This window comes from Chiloscyllium plagiosum, unplaced genomic scaffold, assembly GCF_037043375.1.
Source record: "Chiloscyllium plagiosum isolate Xiang-an unplaced genomic scaffold, Cpla_swu_hap1 HiC_scaffold_21, whole genome shotgun sequence".
Classification (NCBI taxonomy): domain Eukaryota; kingdom Metazoa; phylum Chordata; class Chondrichthyes; order Orectolobiformes; family Hemiscylliidae; genus Chiloscyllium; species Chiloscyllium plagiosum.
Window position 1 is genome coordinate 6,557,049 of NW_028270159.1, and position 20,226 is coordinate 6,577,274.

The following is a 20,226-nucleotide window of genomic DNA, read 5'->3' on the forward strand; positions in this document are numbered from 1 at the left end:
ATTCACATCTCTCCACCTCCTGTCAAAACACTCTATATCAGATTGTGTCAGTTGTGAAGTGCTGTGGAGTGCTATTTAAATGCAGGTTATTTGTAGCTGATGCACAGGTCTTTGGATTTGGTAATTTTTTGAAGTCCGGTCAAATTGTTATTAACATAATGCAGCAAAACAGGAAGCTTATCTAAAACCAAAAGAGAAAATGCTGGAAAATCTCAGCAGGTCTGGCAGCATCTGTAAGGAGAGAAAAGAGCTGACGTTTCGAGTCTAACTGACCCTTTGTCAAAGCTGTCAAAGTTTATCTAAAAGCTGTTTCTAACACTGTTCAATTGATCTCAGGTTCTGTCCCCATGGATGAACTACAAAGGCTTAGGAATCAGCTAATTTTATTGCACAACCAGCTACTGTATGAACGCTACAAGCGAGAGCAGCATGCTGTTCGGAATAGGCGTCTGCTGCGCAAAATTCTCAAAGCAACTGCACTGGAGGAACAAAACTTAGCTATGGTGAGGCTTTAAAAAGAGAATTATAATGCATTATCTTGTTAGGTATCCATGGACAGGCTCACTGTAGGTTCCAGCAGCTGCACTTGTGACAATGTTCATATCTGTAAGAAAACCCCTCATGACTCTCTTCTGCTTTTTCTTTGCCCTCTTTGTTCATCTTTATCTGGGATTCAATAGATGTATTTTGTTTAATGAGGAAAGGCTGGACACCTAGACTTATATCCACAAGTTTCGAAGGAAAGAGGCAACTTGATTTGAAACATGCACAATCACAAGGAGTGTTGACAGGATATGTGTGGAAATGGATGCTTTCTGTTGTGGGAGAATCTCAAACTCTGGGACATTTGAGACAGAGATGCAGAGGGTCATGAGTACTTGGAACACTTTTCCTGATATGTGGTAGAAGCAGAGTTCTTGAGTTTTGTGTTTAGCAGAACTGGGTACAGTGAGAGAATGTAGAGTAATGAGATCAGCCGCGATCTTATAAGATGGTGCAACAGGCTCCAGGTGCTGAATGGTCTATTCCTGCTCCCAGTTAATATGTATGATTAGGAGAGTTTCCTCTCCTCTGTAAATGTTAAACCAGTGAGGGAAATGGGTATAAGAGATCCCTTGGGGTCATTGGAAGAAGAAGGTGCCTTCCTGATGACATGATCAATGTGACCAAGATCACTCATCTAATCATTTCTATGCCTTGTTTGTGGGATCTTGCTGTGTGTACATTGGTTACATTGAGTCCCGCCCCCCCCACCTTGTCCTGGAACCCTGATGTAGTCAGGCTGTTAATTCTCAGTGGTTAGCACTGCTGTCTCACAGTGTCAGATTCCACCCTTGGATGACTGTCTGCAGGGAACTTGCACTTCTTTGTGTGCGTTTCCTCCAGCTGCTCTGGTTTCCACCCATTGTCCAAAGATGTGCAGGATTGGACATGGGAATTTGCCCATCATGTCAAGGGATTTTCAGGCTAGGTAGGTTAGCCATGCAAAATGCAGGGTTGCAAGGATAGGACTGGGAACAGTGAGTCTGGGTGAGATGCTCTTTGGACAGTCAATATGGACTTGATGGGCCGAATGGCCTGCTTCCACACTGTAGGGATTCTATGATTTATGAAATATGGGCTTTTGGCACCTCATATGGTAGGAGTCAACAGCAGCAAGTTCAGAAGCTTGTCAAAGCTTTAATATGGGCCGGATGAACCGGAGACTTGTGGTGGTGATTATAGCTTTCCTCATTGATTGAGGACAAAATGAAGTTTACGTTTCACTGCTGTGAGCAACCTAAGCCTCTATCCCTCTTGTGACCAATTCTGTGTGCAGAAGGACCAGCTGAAACTCCAGGAATTGGACATTGGATCCCTCAAGCACAGTTTGTTCATCGAGCAGAATCAGTCTCGGCTGCTGCGAGAAGAGAAGGAATCTATTGTCAAGCATCTCAACAGCCAGATCGCAGACTTGCAGAAGGAGCGAGGTGACTATCGAGCCAGCTGCCAGGAGTTACAGGTACAGCACAGCTCATGGACAGAAGCTATTTTCCTATTGGGAAAGGAATAGGGTGAGGTTAAACTAGATAGTAGAGACTCCTTTATCTTCTGTTAACACCAGAGCTGAAGCTCTGACCTGTGGTTAATTGCTGAGTGCAGGAAAACGGGATTAGAACACATGGATGTTTGATGACCAGCACAAACCAGAAGGGCCAAAGGCCTCATTCCATGCTGTAAAATACTCTGACATTTTACATACCATCCACCTAATCAGTCTGAAAGTTTACTAACCAGTGAAATTCAAGTGAGTCTGTATTTACAGAGTTCTTGCACACTCATGAGATTGTACTTCACAGTTTTATATTACAAATGCATTTGTATAATGGGTATGGCTGGCATTTATCATTCCTAATTGGCTTTGACAGTAGTGATGAGTTACTGCAATAGAGAGAGAGTGTCTTTGTCCAGACGCCTGTGGAGGGCATCCAAATCATAAGGGTGTAACTTCTGATGATGTTTATACATTCGAGGGAATAATAGAGTTCATGGCTGGGTGCAATGTACATCAGATTCCACAGTGTTACAATGTGGAAGGACCTCATTCAGCTGATCATACCTGCACCAGCTCTCTCAAACTTACTCAGCGCCTTGTCTTTTGACCACAACCCTGCAAATTTTTTTTGATTAGATTAGATTAGATTAGATTACTTACAGCGTGGAAACAGGCCCTTCGGCCCAACAAGTCCACACCGACCCGCCGAAGCGCAACCCACCCATACCCCTACATTTACCCCTTTTAACCTAACACTACGGGCAATTTAGCATGGCCAATTCACCTGACCTGCACATCTTTGGACTGTGGGAGGAAACCGGAGTACCCGGAGGAAACCCACGCAGACACGGGGAGAATGTGCAAACTCCACACTGTTAGTCGCTTGAGGCAGGAATTGAACCCGGGTCTCTGGTGCTGTGAGGCAGCAATGCTAACCACTGATTCCAATTGACATTGTTCAAGATTAATAAGCACGATTTTTAGGGGGAATATTGTAAAGCAGAAGATTTATTTTTAACAAAATGTACAGAACACTGTCATTCATTCCAGTCTACACCTTGCCAATTGCTGTTGCAAACTCCACACAGTCAGTCGCCTGAGTCGGGAATTGAACCTGGGTCTCTGGCGCTGTGAGGCAGCAGTGCTAACCACTGTGCCACCGTGCCGCCCACAGATTATCAGTTGAGATAATTATCTGGTTTTCTCTTGCAATCTTTTGTAATAGATTCTGCCCCCACTTCTGTTGCTTAATTCACAGATTAGTCTGATATTCCTAAACTAAATTCCTAAATTAAATAGATCACTGACCAGGGTCTCCTGTTTCCTGAGTACGTGCTTTAACCAAGTTTGTGCCGGGAACAAGGATGAAGGACTTAATAGCCTTTGTGGGTTCATTCTTTGTTTGTTTAATTTCCACCAAACTCGAGTGTGTATTGTACCTTTTTCCTTTTAGAATAAACTACAGGATTGTCAGAAGATGATTGGGGAGTTGAAGCTGGAACTACAGAAGGCCAATAACAAAGCCTGTAACACTGCATATCTGCTGAACCAAATGACTGAGAAGGTGAGGGGTGTGACCATCTGCTTAAAGCCTGAACTGGCCTATATCCAACCGCAGTTGGCGCCAACTCCTTCAGTGTATGGTTTATAGTTGAAGATTCCTCTGCCTGTGAAACCTCTGCGAATTGTTCCATACCCAGCCCTTTCTGCCATTCTGTGCAGGTAGCCCACGCTTATAACCATCGAAGCTGTGGATGTCTGCTAGGTTTGTCAATGGCCACATGGGGTTAGATACAGAGTAGAGCTCTCTCAAACTGAAGTTAAAGCTGTCTTTACTATTGTAAAACTGTAGGTAAAGTTTCCTTCATACTGTCCCCATCAAACATTCCTCAGAGAGGTACAGCATGGGGCTAGATACAGAGTAAAGCTCCCTCTATACTGTTGGTTAAGTGGTGCATGTTGCATAGTTCTTTGCCTCGCAGGGATCCCAGAGGAGATTTGAAAGATTACTCTCCAGTTTCTGTTGTCATTCTTCGGGCCTGAGTGCACCAGTAAAAGGCTGATCATTTCACTGAATTATTCCTAGTTTACCAGCACTCAGTCTGTACAGCAGCAAATGGAATGGTTGAACAAGCAGCTGCTGCTCCTGAGTGAAGTGAATGAGCTACATATGGAGAGGTTGCTGCATTCTCAGATGGGATCTGCTAAGGTAAGGATAATCGCAAAGCATTGAAAGTTTGTGTGTTTAAGGCAATGATCATTCATGTTCAGGAATACTGTATGAAACTCATAATCACTGGTGATACAAGTCAAATCTGTAAGAATAGTACTTAGGGTTAAGAAAACTATAACTTTTAAGGTTTTACAATTCAATCCCTTGTAGAGTTGAACATGGGTATTTGGACTAAGTAAAGCATATTAAACTGTGAAAATCCTTACTTGATTTCTAAAATTTTCATCTTGGTGTTCAAATCCTTCCATACGTTATTCCTTGCTATCTTTTTCACCATTCCCAGCTTATCAACTCTAATCTCTGCACTATTCTGAGTTTGGTCCATTATATATGCCTAATTTTCCTCCCCACTCATTGGTGGAATCGCTTTGGTTGTCGGGGTCATGAGCTCTACAATTCTCTCCCTAAATTTCCTTCCACTCTGTGTGCTCCTCACAGTCACTCCATAAACCATACCTCTTTGACCAGCCTGAGCAAACAGCTTGGTGTTGAATTTTGTCTTGTATTCCTGTGAAGTGCCTTGGGACTACTTTTACCATGTTTAAAAAAACTGTATTAATGCACATTATTGATTGGGCAAAGGCAGTAGATTTAATTAAGTTTCTGTTTTAGAATCATTATTTTGTATTAAGTTAAAAATCACACAACACCAGGTTATAGTCCAACAGGTTTAATTGGAAGCACCAGCTTTCAGAGCGACGCTCCTTCATCAGGTGAACCATCTGATGAAGGAGCAGCGCCCTGAAAGCTCATGCTTCCAGTTAAACCTGTTGGTCTACAGCCTGGTGTTGTGAGTTTTAACTTTGTCCATCCCAGTCCACCACCGGCATCTCCACATCATTATTTTGTATTATCCACATAGATATGCTACTTAATTGGACACATTACCAGTGCACTTGAGCCCTCCTCCCTTTGTCTAACTCCATCAACATCCTTTTCTGTGTTCCTAATTACATTTAGTGGAACAAGCCTTTATCATATAGCCATTCCGTGACTACACGTTCTCAACAGTGCTGTACTGCTTCCACTGGTAGGAGGGTGTAAGTTTACATAGGCTAATTCCGTTATAAATATGGACAAATGTTTTCTGTTGCGAGGGGCAGCCCCGCCTGAGATGTTGAGCCGTCTGTTCAGGTGGGCACATGAGAAAAAGGTCATGTGCCAACTTGTATCTTGCTCTGATTCAGTTGTCAATAAGCACAAAACATGGGGAAGTTCTGCTAATCTGTATAAAAGCTCCCTGTATTTAAGTACATCTTCTGCTCTCATCGATTTGTTCAGGCAGCAGAGGCGGAGATGCTGCAGATTTCTTTAGTCCGAGAGAGGGAGAAGATGAAGCACCGCATTCAGCAGCAAAACCAAAGATTGGAGGCATCGCAACGCCGTATAACGGAGCTGGAAAACCATCTGACAAAGAAAGAGCACCTTTTCCTGGAGCAAAAGAAATATCTGGAGAATGTCAAAAACATGGCCAGGTATGGTGGGCGAGTGTTTGGCACGGGATGGGTAAGGGGTTAGTGCATTTAATCTTTTGACCCTCCTTTGGGTGGCACAGTGGCTGGAGCATTGCTGCCTCACAGCATCAGGGACCCAGGTTCGATTCCAGCCTCTGGCGACTGTCTGGGTGGAGTTTGCACATTCTCCACGTGTCTGCGTGGGTTTCCTCCAGGTGCTCCAGTTTCCTCTTGCAGTCCAAAGCTGTACAGGATAGGGTGGATTGCTCATGCTAAATTGCCCCTAGTGTCCTGGGATGTGCTAGGTGGATTAGTTTTGGGAAGTTACAGGGATAGGGTAGGTGGGTGGGATGCTCCACGGAGGGTCGATATGGAACTATGGGCTGAATGGCCTGCTTCCACAATGTAGGGATTCTATGGTGTCTCTTGTTTAAAGAATGGATTGACTGTTTCCTCAGTATGCCCATTGTGAAAGAACTGAAATAACCGTGCAGTTCGGCTGCAGTGTTTGGGTACTGGGTGGCATTCAGCTGAAACTGAATGTTCCAGGGTCTGTTTGTTTCCAGTGGAGAGCTGCAGGCAGCAGAAAGCCGCTATGAAGCCCAGAAACGGATAACGCAGACTCTACAATGCGAAATCCTGGAACTCTACAGCAAGTTGGAACGGGCCGGACCTCCAGAGAAGCCAGTGCCAGCAGAAAGAACACCTCGGCCTGTAGAGGACATGTGAGATATTTCTACCTTTAAGTTAAATTGGGGTGACTTAAATTGAGTTGACATGCTGCTCTTTTACACCACATCCTGGAGTCCTGATATGATTCAGACTGACTGCTGTAAGGATTCTACATGAAATACCCTTGATGGATGAATAGTGGCAAGACATTATGGCAGGGATTGTAACAAACTAAAATTTACAGCATGATCCCCAAATGGAAAAAAATTACTAATAGGATTCCAATTTGTACCTTGTATTTTACATGGATTTACATGTTTCCTTTAAAACACGTGTGGCCCCGCATGCAATCTCATTCTTAATCTCCTTATTAAATAAGAAACACAAACTGCTGGAAAAACACAGCTGGACTGACACCATCTGTGCAGAGAGAAACACAGTAAACATTTTAAGTCCAATATGAATTGAGTTGAGAAGATGGTCTTACAAATCACAAACCCAGGTATAGACCAGAAGTGTGCCTCTGCAAAATTTCTGATGTGAAGGTGCTGGTGTTGGGGTGGACAAAGCCAGAAGTCAGACGACACCAGGTTATAGTCCAACGGGCTTATTTAAAATCTCAAATATTTGGAGTGCTGCTCTGAAAACTTGTGATTTCAAATGAATCTGTTGGACTATATCCTGGTGGCGTCTGACTTCTGACTTTGCAATATTTACACAACAAAATCTGAGCTCTAATAATATCCATATCAAGTTTGCAGAGCATTAACTAAAAGACTTTTGCTGTCCTTATCCTTTTTTTTAACAAAATAGGTCTGAAAACACCAGTGCCATTTCTGACTCATTTGATAAGAGCCCAGATACGGAGAGCGCAAACCATCAAGTGCAGCCTGCTGTGCGCCCCAGCACCTCGACTGACCGGTCTCCCGAAAGAAAGCTACAGCCTTCCCTGATGGTGGCGGAGCAAGGGGGGGTCAGTCAAGGAACCCTGAGCCCAAACCTCCTGGAGCAGCCCACCGCCCCAGTCACAGTCGGTTCCTACCCCAGCTCAAAGAGTCTCCTCGGAATGCGTGCCCGTGAGCTGTTCAGGAACAAGAGCGAGAGCCAGTGTGACAACGAGCGGCCCAAGATGGACAGCCTCTTTGACTCCCTCAAAACAGAGTACAGCGTGGAGCTGGGAGACTCGCTTGGGCCCATGAAATTGCAGGTGTCCAGTCCAGAAAGCGTCAGACAGCTCAGCATAATGGACTATGATGGAACACATCATGACCAGAATTAATGGGGGTGCGGGGGGAGGGGAGTGGGTCGGGAAGCAAAGAAACGTAGTCAGTATTATTCTGAGCAGTTAATGCCTGCTTTGCTTTGTAAGCATGTCGTAAGTTTATAACAAGGTACAATCCAGTTAAGGGTCACGTGCTCCCTTCAGTGGAATGTTTATATATCCCAAGAGGAAAAAAAATGCAAAAAAAACTTGACATCAAATCCCTGTGTAACTGTGAACAAATAAGTTGTCTTTCATGTTTTGCACTACATTATGTTGTACGTATGGTATGTCTGTAGATGATGGCCACCCAGGTATGATGGAACATCTGATTGGAACCTTTTCTACTCCCTCCCCTTCAAATGCTTGCTGCTGACCCAATCGGACTGCTCCTCTTCAGTTGGGCTGGAGGTGTGACCTTAAAGACGTTTGTCGTACAAGCGGATGAATTCTCTTGCGGTGTTCAAAAGAAAATATAGGCTGGACCAACTTCCCCGCAGGATCTTTGTATCAAGACTTTAAATAATGAAACAGTGCTGTGATTTCAAACCTCCTTACTTTTATCCTGTCATTTCCAGTCATTGCTTTCCAAGCTGTGATGATTTAGACTGTTGAAGTTACTCGCCAATTGAAATCAAGCCAGAGACCGGGGGCAGAACTACTCGTGGATTTGAACGAGAGACCCTGACTCTCCATTTGAAGTGAGGAGTGGTGTTCAGTGTTCTCTGCCAAATATGTCTGTCTTTCGGAGGGTGGGGTGGCCACTGGAAGGGGGAGGGTTTGTCTGCCTACTCAGACTCAGTATTTTTTTTGGGAGGGGTGGGGGTTTGAAGTTAAGTTGATGATGAATATTGCGCAGTGATTTAATAAAGGGCTACCCTCCACACTTGCAACTCTCTCTTGGTTTTGATTTATTTACCTCTCCTGTTCATTGTCATCTGAGCTGACTTCTCATACACTGTAAAGGTCTGTCTAAGGTTGAGCCTACACTCCTGTGATCTGGAATATGAGCACAGTGATCCAAAATCTTAGGTAGCATGGTGAGGTCTTGTATCAAGTGAGGTGTGCTTCAAAATTGAATAGTTGTCATATTCCATCCTTGGAGGTTTCATATGAGCTGATATGTGTACATTTGACTATAACTGTGCATAGTTTGTTATGAAAATAAACAAGTTAGAGCAAACTACAGGTTTCACTAGAACATAGTTTACTCCCTGTTTCAAAAATTTTAATAAAACATTGAAGCATGTATTATTCTTGACTAAGTGGGATCTAAATGATCTAACCTAAGTAGGATTCCAGGAATGGATTATTAAACAAAGATTACCAACATAATTTAAATGCATCTCCTCAAACATTGAAGTAGTCCATATCCAAGCACAGCAAGTCTAGGATAATATAGAGATTTGGTCTGATAAGTGGCAAGTAATATTTGTGCAATACAGCTGCCAGACAATGATCATCTCTGCTGAGAGAATCTAAGCATCGCCTTTTGATGTTCACTGGCATTACTATCACTGAGTCTACACAATCAACATCGTGGGGATTACCATTAACCAGAAACACTGGACTAGCCATATAAATACTGTGGTTACAAAAGATATGTCAGAGGATAGGAATCCTGAGAAACCAGTCTTTCCCCAAAGCCTGTCAACTACAAGACACAAGTTAGGTGTGAGATGGAAAGTTCCCCATTTGCCTGGATGAGCAGCTCCAACAACACTTGAGAAATGTGACATCATCCAGAACAAAGCAACCTGCTTGACTGGGCACTATACTTCACTCACTCCATAGTAACAGCAGTGTGTAACATCTACAAGATTATTTACCAAGGCTCCTTAGACAGCACTTTCCAAACCATGACCTTTACCATCTTAAAGGACAAGTGTACATGGGAACAATACCACTTACAAATTACATTCCAAGTCACAAACTGTCTTGACTTGGAAATATATTGCTATTCCTTCAATTATGTTAGATAATAATCCTGGAACAACTTCCCTAACACAACTGTGGGTGTTCCTACACACCAGGGACTACAGTTCAAACTAAATAAATCTTTTAGTTAACATCTCAAAACATGCCTCATCTATTTACAAAACCTCTCTGATAGGAATAGCAGAAAATTTCTCAAGGCCTATTGTTAGAAACGAAAATCGCCTCTCAATAATCGCTCTAAGACAAATTCAGGAAAACAAAGTTTTATTACAAGTCTGCAGAGTTGGGCACTCCTTCAAGAGAAAGAGAGCCCAGAGGCTTACAAAGTTCTCGTTTAAATACAGTATAAGCTCCTCCCCTCTATAGCTCCAAAGAGCCACGAGGTTCACATTTTAAAAGAAATCATTATTTTAAAGTCTGTAACAAATGTCTCCAGACCCTCCCCTCCCTGGCTCTAATGAGCTATAAGGTTCACATTCCTAAATTGTCACGATACTCCAATTTTCACCCTTATCTCAAAGTCCGCAACAAATGTCTTCAGAGTCTCTAGAGTTGTTGTTTTTCTCACCCCGTAGTCTCATTAGTCAAAGACCTATTCTTCTTTGTCTGTCTAGGGTCTTATCAGCAGATGTTTTCTGCATTAATTTGTAACTGATGTCTTCTCGAGTCTTTTCGCTATCCTCAGTCTTATCAGCCAAGGTCTCATTCTTCCCTGTCTGTGTTCATCAATCAATTGCAGCTTGAATTGTTAGACACTATTCTACTTTTAAATATATAAAATGTTAAAATGTTCTAAAGGAAACACAAGCTTTGTCTTTTCTGTGGTTTCTAAAGGAAACACAAGCTTTGTCTTTTCTGTGGTTCAGGCACATCTTAAAGTTCAAACCAAAATCACTTCTCACAATTCCACCCTTTTCTTTCTTTAAGATGTGCCTGACCAAGATAAACCCCCCTTTTCAAGGGCCCGGGAAATCCTATGTCTTTCGCAGTAACATCACTTTAAGTTCCCGCGTCCCATGTTGTGGAACCACCACTGCCTGGAGTCGGGAAATATTTTTCTGAATTAAAAACTGAATACAGGGAGTTAGGCAGGGTAATACGAGAAGAAGAATCATGCCTCCCCCAACCACCAGCAACGCCGTGCGCCACCAGCTACCACCTAGGAGACCATCCCACCATCCGATGCCACTAAGAGGACGCCAAGATTGTACTGGCACATGGGCCAATCTCCTGATTTCATCGGAAATTTTCAGAACCGCTTTACCATTATCGTCAATTTCTAGACAGCAGTTTGTCAGGTTAAATTTCCCGCACACACCCCCCACATACAGGAGTAAACTGATCAATATCCCCACCAATACAGTCCAAGTAGAGTTCATTATTACTGTCTTTTCAGTTTTACCGACAACGGCTTGTCCCCTTGCTCGCATGTCCAGGTGCTTTCTTCTTCAGGCGGAACAGGCCCCTTTATCCTTGATGCGTGGACCCACCCTTTTTCTTTCGTCCGAACAGCTGCTTCAGTTGTTAACAGAACCAGGAACGGTCCTTCCCACCGCGGCTGGAGCTTTTCGGCCTTCCAGGTCTTAACAAGTATCCAATCTCCGGGCTCCACCTTATGCAGGAGGAAGTCGAGCGGCGGAGTCTGAGCCAGGAGACCTTTCCTTCGGAGTTCTGCAAAAGAACGGGATAAGGCCAGTAAATAGGTTCGGATAAATACATCCCCCCCTTGTAGAGTGGGACATCCATCAACCTTACTCCAATACGGTAATCCGAAGAGCATTTCATAGGGGGAAACCCCGACATCTCGGCGAGGTGCCGTACGTATCCTCATTAGGGCAATGGGCAGACACTTTGGCCAGGGTAACTTAGTTTCTAGCATCAGCTTAGTCAATTGGGTCTTGAGCGTGCCATTCATTCTCTCAACTCGACCCGAACTCTGAGGATGCCAGGGTGTGTGGAATTTCCATTGGATGCCCAGGGCATTACAGATCAAATGGTGTAGCTTAGAAATAAAATGTGTCCCGCAATCGGAGTCAATAGATTCCATTATGCCATATCTCGGGATTATGTTCTCTAACAACAGTCGGGCCACGGTTGGTGCATCGTCTTTGGCAGTTGGGAAAGCCTCTACCCAGTGAGTGAAATGGTCTACTATTACTAGCAGATATTTCCATCTCTGTACTGGGGGTAATTCCGTAAAGTCAACTTGGATCCTCTGAAATGGCCTAATCGCTAGGGGCTGACCACCAGCTGGCATAGAACGCATGGTTTTCTGATTAATACGCCGGCCTGATATTCGTTCTGGCGTGATACGGCGGTGCCCCTTACTGACTTGATGGCCCAGATATCTTACTTCTCGCTCCACAAACTGGAGTTTTGTCCTGGAGACGCGTAGACCCTGTTTCCCCAGGAAGTTCAACAGGGCAACGGTGTCTGCTCGTACCTCCTCTTCTCTTGGTCCTGAGAGTAAGAGATCATCGACATATTGGAGCAATTGATTCTCCGCGTTACACTGAAACCCTTCTAAGATCTGCTCCAGTATTTGTCCAAACAAATTGGGTGACTCCGTGAATCCCTGTGGCAAGACTGCCCATCTTAACTGTCGCTTTCGTCCTGTGAAGGGATTCTCCCATTCAAAGGCAAAAAGGTTCCGACTTTCTTCGTCAAGGGGGCAACTCCAAAAAGCATCCTTCAGATCTATTACGCTGAACCATTCATGTTCGGGGGGAATTTTACTCATTAACGTGTAGGGATTAGGTACCACCGGGTATCTAGCCTGGACTACTTCATTCAACCCCCGCAAGTCTTGCACCAGCCTATACGTCCCATCCGGCTTTCTCACAGGGAGTATTGGAGTATTGAAAGGGGACATACATTCCTCCAGTAGTCCATCTGTGATTAATCTTTCTATCACAGGTTGTAACCCCTCCCGTCCTTCCATAGCAATCGGGTACTGTTTCCTTCTTACCGGGCCTCTTCCTGGTAACATGGTGATTTGGAGAGGTTTGATGTTTAGACCCCCTCTGTTCCCCTCTCGGTACCATACTTCCGGGTCTATTTGTTGATCATCATCTTCGGTGAGGGCGAACAACCTTACCACCATTTCCCCGTTACTTGGTACCGTTCCGATCCCTAGTTTGACCTGCAAGTCTCTTCCTAACAAATTAAATCCCGCCGATGGCAGTAGAAGGAGGTCTCGTTTAGTAGTTCTGTTTTCATATCCAATTTCCACGTCCTCTACCACTGGGACTTGTAATTTCTGTCCTCCAATTCCAGATACCCCCATAACTTTTCCTCCTGCTCGGGTGCCGGGGGGTATTTGGATTATACTTGATCTTTCGGCTCCCGAGTCCACCATAAATGTGATCTCCGATCCTTGGGGCCCTACTTTCAAGTTTACCAGGGGTTCCTGTCGATAGTCCTTTTGCCCCAAGGGTAGGAACCCCCGACCTCCCTAATCTTCCTCCATCAGGGCGTACGACCTCACCTCCCGTTTGTAGCGGGGGCACTCTCGTTTAAAATGTCCCTCTTCATTACAATAGTAACATCTGAGTGTCCTCTTCGTTTCCCTGTCGCGGTCTCGCGTTCCTCCACTCTTCCTTTGTTCCGGCCATGGTTCTCTTTTCCTCTGCTCTTGCCACGACTCTCCCCTTTCCTGTTTCTGCCACGGCTCTCCCTTTTCCTTTCTTCCAGCTGTCATTTGTTGCACCGTTTGCATCATTATCTTTGTCGCCTTCCTTTGCTTCTCATCGTCCCTTCTCACAAACACCTTTTGCGCCTCTCGTAGTAATTCACTTAAAGATTTACTATCCCAATCATCCATTTTCTCTAACTTCTTCCGTATGTCAGGCCAGGCCTTTGATACAAACTCTACCCGTATGAGTTGTTGCCCCACGTCCGTCTCAGGGTCCACCCCAGCAAACTGCTGCACATTCTTCCTAATCCTGTCTAGGAAGTCCGTAGGGGTTTCCTCCGGATTTTGATGATTACCAAAGGCCTTGGTAAAATTGTGCCCCTTCGGGGCTGCGTGTCTTATTCCTTTTATCCAATATTCCCGCATGTCTCTCATGTTGCGCCGTCCTCCCTCCGTGTTCTTATCCCACTCGGGGTCGGTGAGGGGAAACTTCTGCTCCCCTCCTTCTCCCCCCTCTCTCTCCCAGACCAAGAGCGCAGCTTGTCGTATCATCTGACGCTCCTGGCTAGAGAACAATGTTTTCATGATGGAACACATCTCTTCCCACGTGTAAGTATTCGGACCCAGGAACTGATCCAATTGTTCAGCAAGTCCCATGGGGTCCTCTAGTAGACCCTTCATCTCCCTCCTGAAATTCCGTACTTCAGTACTCGTCAAGGGGACGTTCACATATCCCGTCCTTCCTTCCTCGCCCCCCATGGGCACTTCCCGGAGTGGATTCATTCTTGCAATCGAGACAGGGTTTTGTCTGTGACCCTTTTCAGCTTGAGATCTGGTCTGTACCCCTGAGGTTGTTTGTGATTCCTCCCCATCTTCTTCCCCTTCCCCTGAATCGTCGTCACCCGAAGGAACATTCTGTGGGGCAGACGGGGTCACGTAGGGCGGCGGTAAGTGATCTAAAGGGTCCCATTCTTTCTGCCCTTTCGAGTCTTTATTAGTTACCTGCATTTGACAAGATATCGTAACCGGCAGCCAACAAAGGGCATAATCACTTTCTTCCAGATTAACATCAGGTTTTGAATTGACATATAAAATGAGGGCTTGCCGGACCCAGTCTTTGTCAGTACCGAATCTAGGCCACCACACTGAGTCGCCCTGAATAGGTTTCTGGGACCACTTTTGACAGTATTTTACCATCTTCCTTTTAGATTTTCCCTTTCTTCCAGCCTGATCCCAATTATTTAGCATTCTCCCTAACGGACTATCGTCAGGTACCCCGGGGTATGTGTCATTGTCCCTGTTTAAGCCTACCTTTCCCTTAATCACCTTAGATCCCTTATTTCCCATTTCCGAGGACTTCGTATTTTTCCCGTGATAATCTATCACAATGTAGCCAATTCCCGGACCTTCAGTCCCGTGATCGCCCAGGTTCCTTTGCAGGCACCCCCGGTCTTTGGATTCCTGTGTCCTACGTCTCTGTGACACAAATCACAGGCACCCCGTAGGTACACGTTCCTCCTCAAACACGGTCTCTGCAAAATCCCTCACAGGCGAGCCCCGGCCTCCAGATTCCTGAGTCCCACGTCTCTGTAGAAAAAAAATCCACAGGCACCCCGTAGGTACCCAGTCCTCCGGAAACACGGTCCCCGCAAGTTTTGTCTTACCTGGGTTCGGTGCACCGAAATTACTCGATCGTTAACCGTCCCCACTGCCTCGGGTACACCCCTCCTTTGTTTTCCTGAGCCTCCCGGATATCACTCGCTCAAGCCGCGCGGGGCGACAAGCAAGGAATCAGGGACTGCTGAACTCAGCAGGGTGCACCTTCTCCGATATCCTTCCTCAACTCCCCTTGCGGCCGGAGTGTTGATCCCGGACGAGCCCCCAAGTTGTTAGAAACGAAAATCGCCTCTCAATAATCGCTCTAAGACAAATTCAGGAAAACAAAGTTTTATTACAAGTCTGCAGAGTTGGGCACTCCTTCAAGAGAAAGAGAGCCCAGAGGCTTACAAAGTTCTCGTTTAAATACAGTATAAGCTCCTCCCCTCTATAGCTCCAAAGAGCCACGAGGTTCACATTTTAAAAGAAATCATTATTTTAAAGTCTGTAACAAATGTCTCCAGACCCTCCCCTCCCTGGCTCTAATGAGCTATAAGGTTCACATTCCTAAATTGTCACGATACTCCAATTTTCACCCTTATCTCAAAGTCCGCAACAAATGTCTTCAGAGTCTCTAGAGTTGTTGTTTTTCTCACCCCGTAGTCTCATTAGTCAAAGACCTATTCTTCTTTGTCTGTCTAGGGTCTTCTCAGCAGATGTTTTCTGCATTAATTTGTAACTGATGTCTTCTCGAGTCTTTTCGCTATCCTCAGTCTTATCAGCCAAGGTCTCATTCTTCCCTGTCTGTGTTCATCAATCAATTGCAGCTTGAATTGTTAGACACTATTCTACTTTTAAATATATAAAATGTTAAAATGTTCTAAAGGAAACACAAGCTTTGTCTTTTCTGTGGTTTCTAAAGGAAACACAAGCTTTGTCTTTTCTGTGGTTCAGGCACATCTTAAAGTTCAAACCAAAATCACTTCTCACACCTATGTTCTCTACCCTTATAGGAAAACAAGTTCTAAAAGCCCTATTTTCCATTAATACTATATTTTTCCCTGGTAATCGTTCTGAGCAGCACTTTGAGGCAGGCTAACTCTTGGTATTTAAACACCAGTTAACCTTCAAAATGACCGTGACTCCTTGAAGATTATTGAAAAACACAGTATACAATAGCTATGCAAGAGGGTTCCATTAATAAAATGACATTAAGTAAAACAAAATTTTAATATTTCTAGATATTACGTGTATTATCAAAATGTATATAAGAAAGGATTAGAATTATCAGTAACATGATAGAAATTATGACCATATATATGCAAACCAAATCATACATTTTTATTGTACATATATATAATTTAATGTGAGGAGTAGCTTGAAGCGGAACCTTTGTTGTTGTTGCCCGGACTTTCTGTTCGACCCGCTGCTCTCCAGTCGGAGGCGGTAGGTGTGTGGGGCCGGATGTTGATACACACGGCGGCGGCGGGAGGATGGAGTCCGAGTCCGGCTCCGGCCAGTGTTCGGCGCCAGGCCCCGGAGCTCAGGCCACGGCGATCAGGCTCCGGTTTGACCCGGACAAGCGGCTGGTCTGCGCCGAGTATCCGGGGGCCGTTCGCGATCCGCGGAAGATGCTGGATACCCTGGGGGGAGAGGAGGGGGTGTCCCGGGTAAGAGCCTCCCCCACCCCCCAACCAACACCCCCCAACAAACACCCCCCCATACCCCTAACAAACACCCCCCCCACCCCCCAACAAACACCCCCCCATACCCCCAACAAACACCCCCCCACCCCCCAACAAACACCCCCCCATACCCCTAACAAACACCCCCCCCACCCCCCAACAAACACCCCCCCATACCCCCAACAAACACCCCCCCACCCCCCAACAAACACCCCCCCACCCCCCAACAAACACCCCCCCATACCCCTAACAAACACCCCCCCATACCCCCAACAAACACCCCCCCATACCCCCAACAAACACCCCCCCATACCCCCAACAAACACACCCCAACAAACACCCCCCACCCCCCCAACAAACACCCCCCCCACCCCCCAACAAACACCCCCCATCCCCCCAACAAACACCCCCCCACCCCCCAACAAACACCCCCCATCCCCCCAACAAACACCCCCCCCACCCCCCAACAAACACCCCCCCATCCCCCCAACAAACACCCCCCCACCCCATAACAAACACCCCCCCACCCCATAACAAACACCCCCCCACCCCCCAACAAACCCCCCCCCAACCCCAACAAACACCCCCCACCCCCCAACAAACACCCCCCCACCCCCCAACAAACACCCCCCTCATCCCCCAACAAACACCCCCCCATCCCCCAACAAACACCCCCCCACCCCCCAACAAACACCCCCCCACCCCCCAACAAACACCCCCCCACCCCCCAACAAACACCCCCCCACCCCCCAACAAACACCCCTCACCCCCCAACAAACACCCCCACACCCCCCAACAAACACCCTCCCACCCCCCAACAAACACCCCTCACCCCCCAACAAACACCCCCCACCCCCCAACAAACACCCCTCACCCCCCAACAAACACCCCTCACCCCCCAACAAACACCCCCCACCCCCAACAAACACCCCCATCCCCCAACAAACACCCCCAACCCCCAACAAACACCCCTCACCCCCAACAAACACCCCCCACCCCCCAACAAACACCCCTCACCCCCCAACAAACACCCCCCCATCCCCCAACAAACACCACCCCACCCCCCAACAAACACCCCTCACCCCCCAACAAACACCCCCCATCCCCCCCAACAAACACCACCCCACCCCCCAACAAACACCCCTCACCCCCACACCCACAAACCAAACAGCCCAACACCCCCTCACCCCCCAACAAACACCCCCCTCACCCCCCAACAAACACCCCTCACCCCCCAACAAACACCCCTCACCCCCCAAACAAACACCCCCCACCCCCCAACAAACACCCCCCCATCCCCCCAACAAACACCCCCCCACCCCCCAACAAACACCCCCGCACCCCCCAACAAACACCCCTCACTCCCACAACAAACACCCCCCACCCCCCAACAAATACCCCCCATCCCCCCAACAAACACCACCCCACCCCCCAACAAACACCACCCCACCCCCCAACAAACACCCCTCACCCCCCAACAAACACCCCCCATCCCCCCCAACAAACACCACCCCACCCCCCAACAAACACCCCTCACCCCCACACCCACAAACCAAACAGCCCAACACCCCCTCACCCCCCAACAAACACCCCCCTCACCCCCCAACAAACACCCCTCACCCCCCAACAAACACCCCTCACCCCCCAAACAAACACCCCCCACCCCCCAACAAACACCCCCCCATCCCCCCAACAAACACCCCCCCACCCCCCAACAAACACCCCCGCACCCCCCAACAAACACCCCTCACTCCCACAACAAACACCCCCCACCCCCCAACAAATACCCCCCCATCCCCCCAACAAACACCACCCCACCCCCCAACAAACACCCCTCACCCCCCCAACAAACACCCCCCATCCCCCCAACAAACACCCCCCACCCCCCAACAAACACCCCCCTCACCCCCCAACAAACACCCCCCATCCCCCCAACAAATACCCCTCACCGCCCAACAAACACCCCCCCACCCCCCAACAAACACCCCTCACCCCCCCAACAAACACCCCCCCACCCCCCAACAAACACCCCCCCACCCCCCAACAAACACCCCTCACCGCCCAACAAACACCCCCCCACCCCCCAACAAACACCCCTCACCCCCCAACAAACGCCCCCCCACCCCCCAACAAACACCCCTCACCCCCCAACAAATATCCCTCACCCCCACAAAACAAACAGCCCAACAAACACCCCCCCACCCCCCAACAAACACCCCTCACCCCCCAACAATCACCCCTCACCCCCACAAAACAAACAGCCCAACAAACAACCCCCCACCCCCCAACAAACACCCCTCACCCCCCAACAAACACCCCCCCCCACCCCCCAACAAACACCCCCCACCCCCCAACAAACACCCCCCATCCCCCCAACAAACACCCCCCATCCGCCCAACAAACACCCCCCACCCCCAACAAACACCCCCCACCCCCCAACAAACACCCCCCATCCCCCCAACAAACACCCCTCACCCCCCAACAAACACCCCCCCACTCCCCAACAAACACCCCCCACCCCCCAACAATCACCCCCCATTCCCCCAACAAACACCCCCATCCCCCCAACAATCACCCCCCACCCCCCCGACAAACACCCCACCACCCCCCAACAAACACCCCCCCCACCCCCCAACAAACACCCCCCACCCCCCAACAAACACCCCCACCCCCCAACAATCACCCCCCATCCCCCCAACAATCACCCCCCATCCCCCCCAACAAACACCCCCCATCCCCCCCAACAAACACCCCCCATCCCCCCCAACAAACACCCCATCCCCCCAACAAACACTAGACCCCCACCCCCAACAAACACTACCTCCCCACCCCCAACAAACACTACCTCCCCACCCCCAACAAACACCACCCCCCCACCTCCTCACAAACACCCCCCCACCCCCCAACAAACACCCCCCCACCCCCCAACAAACACCCCCCACAAACACTCCCCCACCCCCCAACAAACACCCCCCATCCCCCAACAAACACCCTCCATCCCAACAAACACCCCCCCATCCCCCAACAAACACCCCCCCACCCCCCAACAAACACCCCCCCACCCCCCAACAAACACCCCTCACCCCCCAACAAACACCCCCCCACCCCCCAACAAACACCCCTCACCCCCCAACAAACACCCCTCACCCCCCAACAAACACCCCCCTCACCCCCCAACAAACACCCCCCTCACCCCCCAACAAACACCCCCCTCACCCCCCAACAAACGCCCCCCCATCCCCCAACAAACACCACCCCACCCCCCAACAAACACCCCTCACCCCCCAACAAACACCCCCCATCCCCCCAACAAACACCACCCCACCCTCCAACAAACACCCCCCCACCCCCCAACAAACACCCCCACAAACACTCCCCCACCCCCCAACAAACACTCCCCCACCCCCCAACAAACACCCCCCATCCCCCAACAAACACCCCCCCGTCCCCCAACAAACACCCCCCCACCCCCCAACAAACACCCCCTCACCCCCCAACAAACACCCCTCACCCCCCAACAAACACCCCCCCACCACCCAACAAACACCCCTCACCCCCCAACAAACACCCCCCTCACCCCCCAACAATCACCCCCCATCCCCCCAACAATCACCCCCAATCCCCCCAACAAACACCCCCCATCCCCCCCAACAAACACCCCCCATCCCCCCCAACAAACACCCCCCATCCCCCCCCCAACAAACACCCCCCATCCCCC

At 48.3% G+C, this 20,226-nt stretch overlaps 2 protein-coding genes across 7 annotated transcripts in view; both read left to right on the plus strand.

The window, feature by feature from the left end:
• The window catches only part of tsc1b (TSC complex subunit 1b), a 46,819-nt gene extending 38,271 nt beyond the window's left edge, over positions 1–8,548 (plus strand). For all 6 annotated transcript variants that reach the window (XM_087998180.1, XM_087998182.1, XM_087998181.1 and 3 more), the window contains 7 exons: positions 337–503; positions 1,820–2,002; positions 3,489–3,599; positions 4,122–4,244; positions 5,550–5,743; positions 6,289–6,447; positions 7,208–8,548. In XM_087998180.1, the coding sequence (XP_087854306.1) occupies positions 337–503; positions 1,820–2,002; positions 3,489–3,599; positions 4,122–4,244; positions 5,550–5,743; positions 6,289–6,447; positions 7,208–7,673 (1,403 nt within the window). In that variant the 3' untranslated portion in view covers positions 7,674–8,548. The remainder of the gene's footprint in view (positions 1–336; positions 504–1,819; positions 2,003–3,488; positions 3,600–4,121; positions 4,245–5,549; positions 5,744–6,288; positions 6,448–7,207) is intronic.
• A 7,753-nt stretch (positions 8,549–16,301) lies between these two features.
• Positions 16,302–20,226, plus strand: part of gtf3c5 (general transcription factor IIIC, polypeptide 5) — a 50,332-nt gene continuing 46,407 nt past the window's right edge. The window contains exon 1 of the mRNA XM_043720600.2: positions 16,302–16,493. Within this exon, the coding sequence (XP_043576535.2) occupies positions 16,317–16,493 (177 nt within the window). The 5' untranslated portion in view covers positions 16,302–16,316. The remainder of the gene's footprint in view (positions 16,494–20,226) is intronic.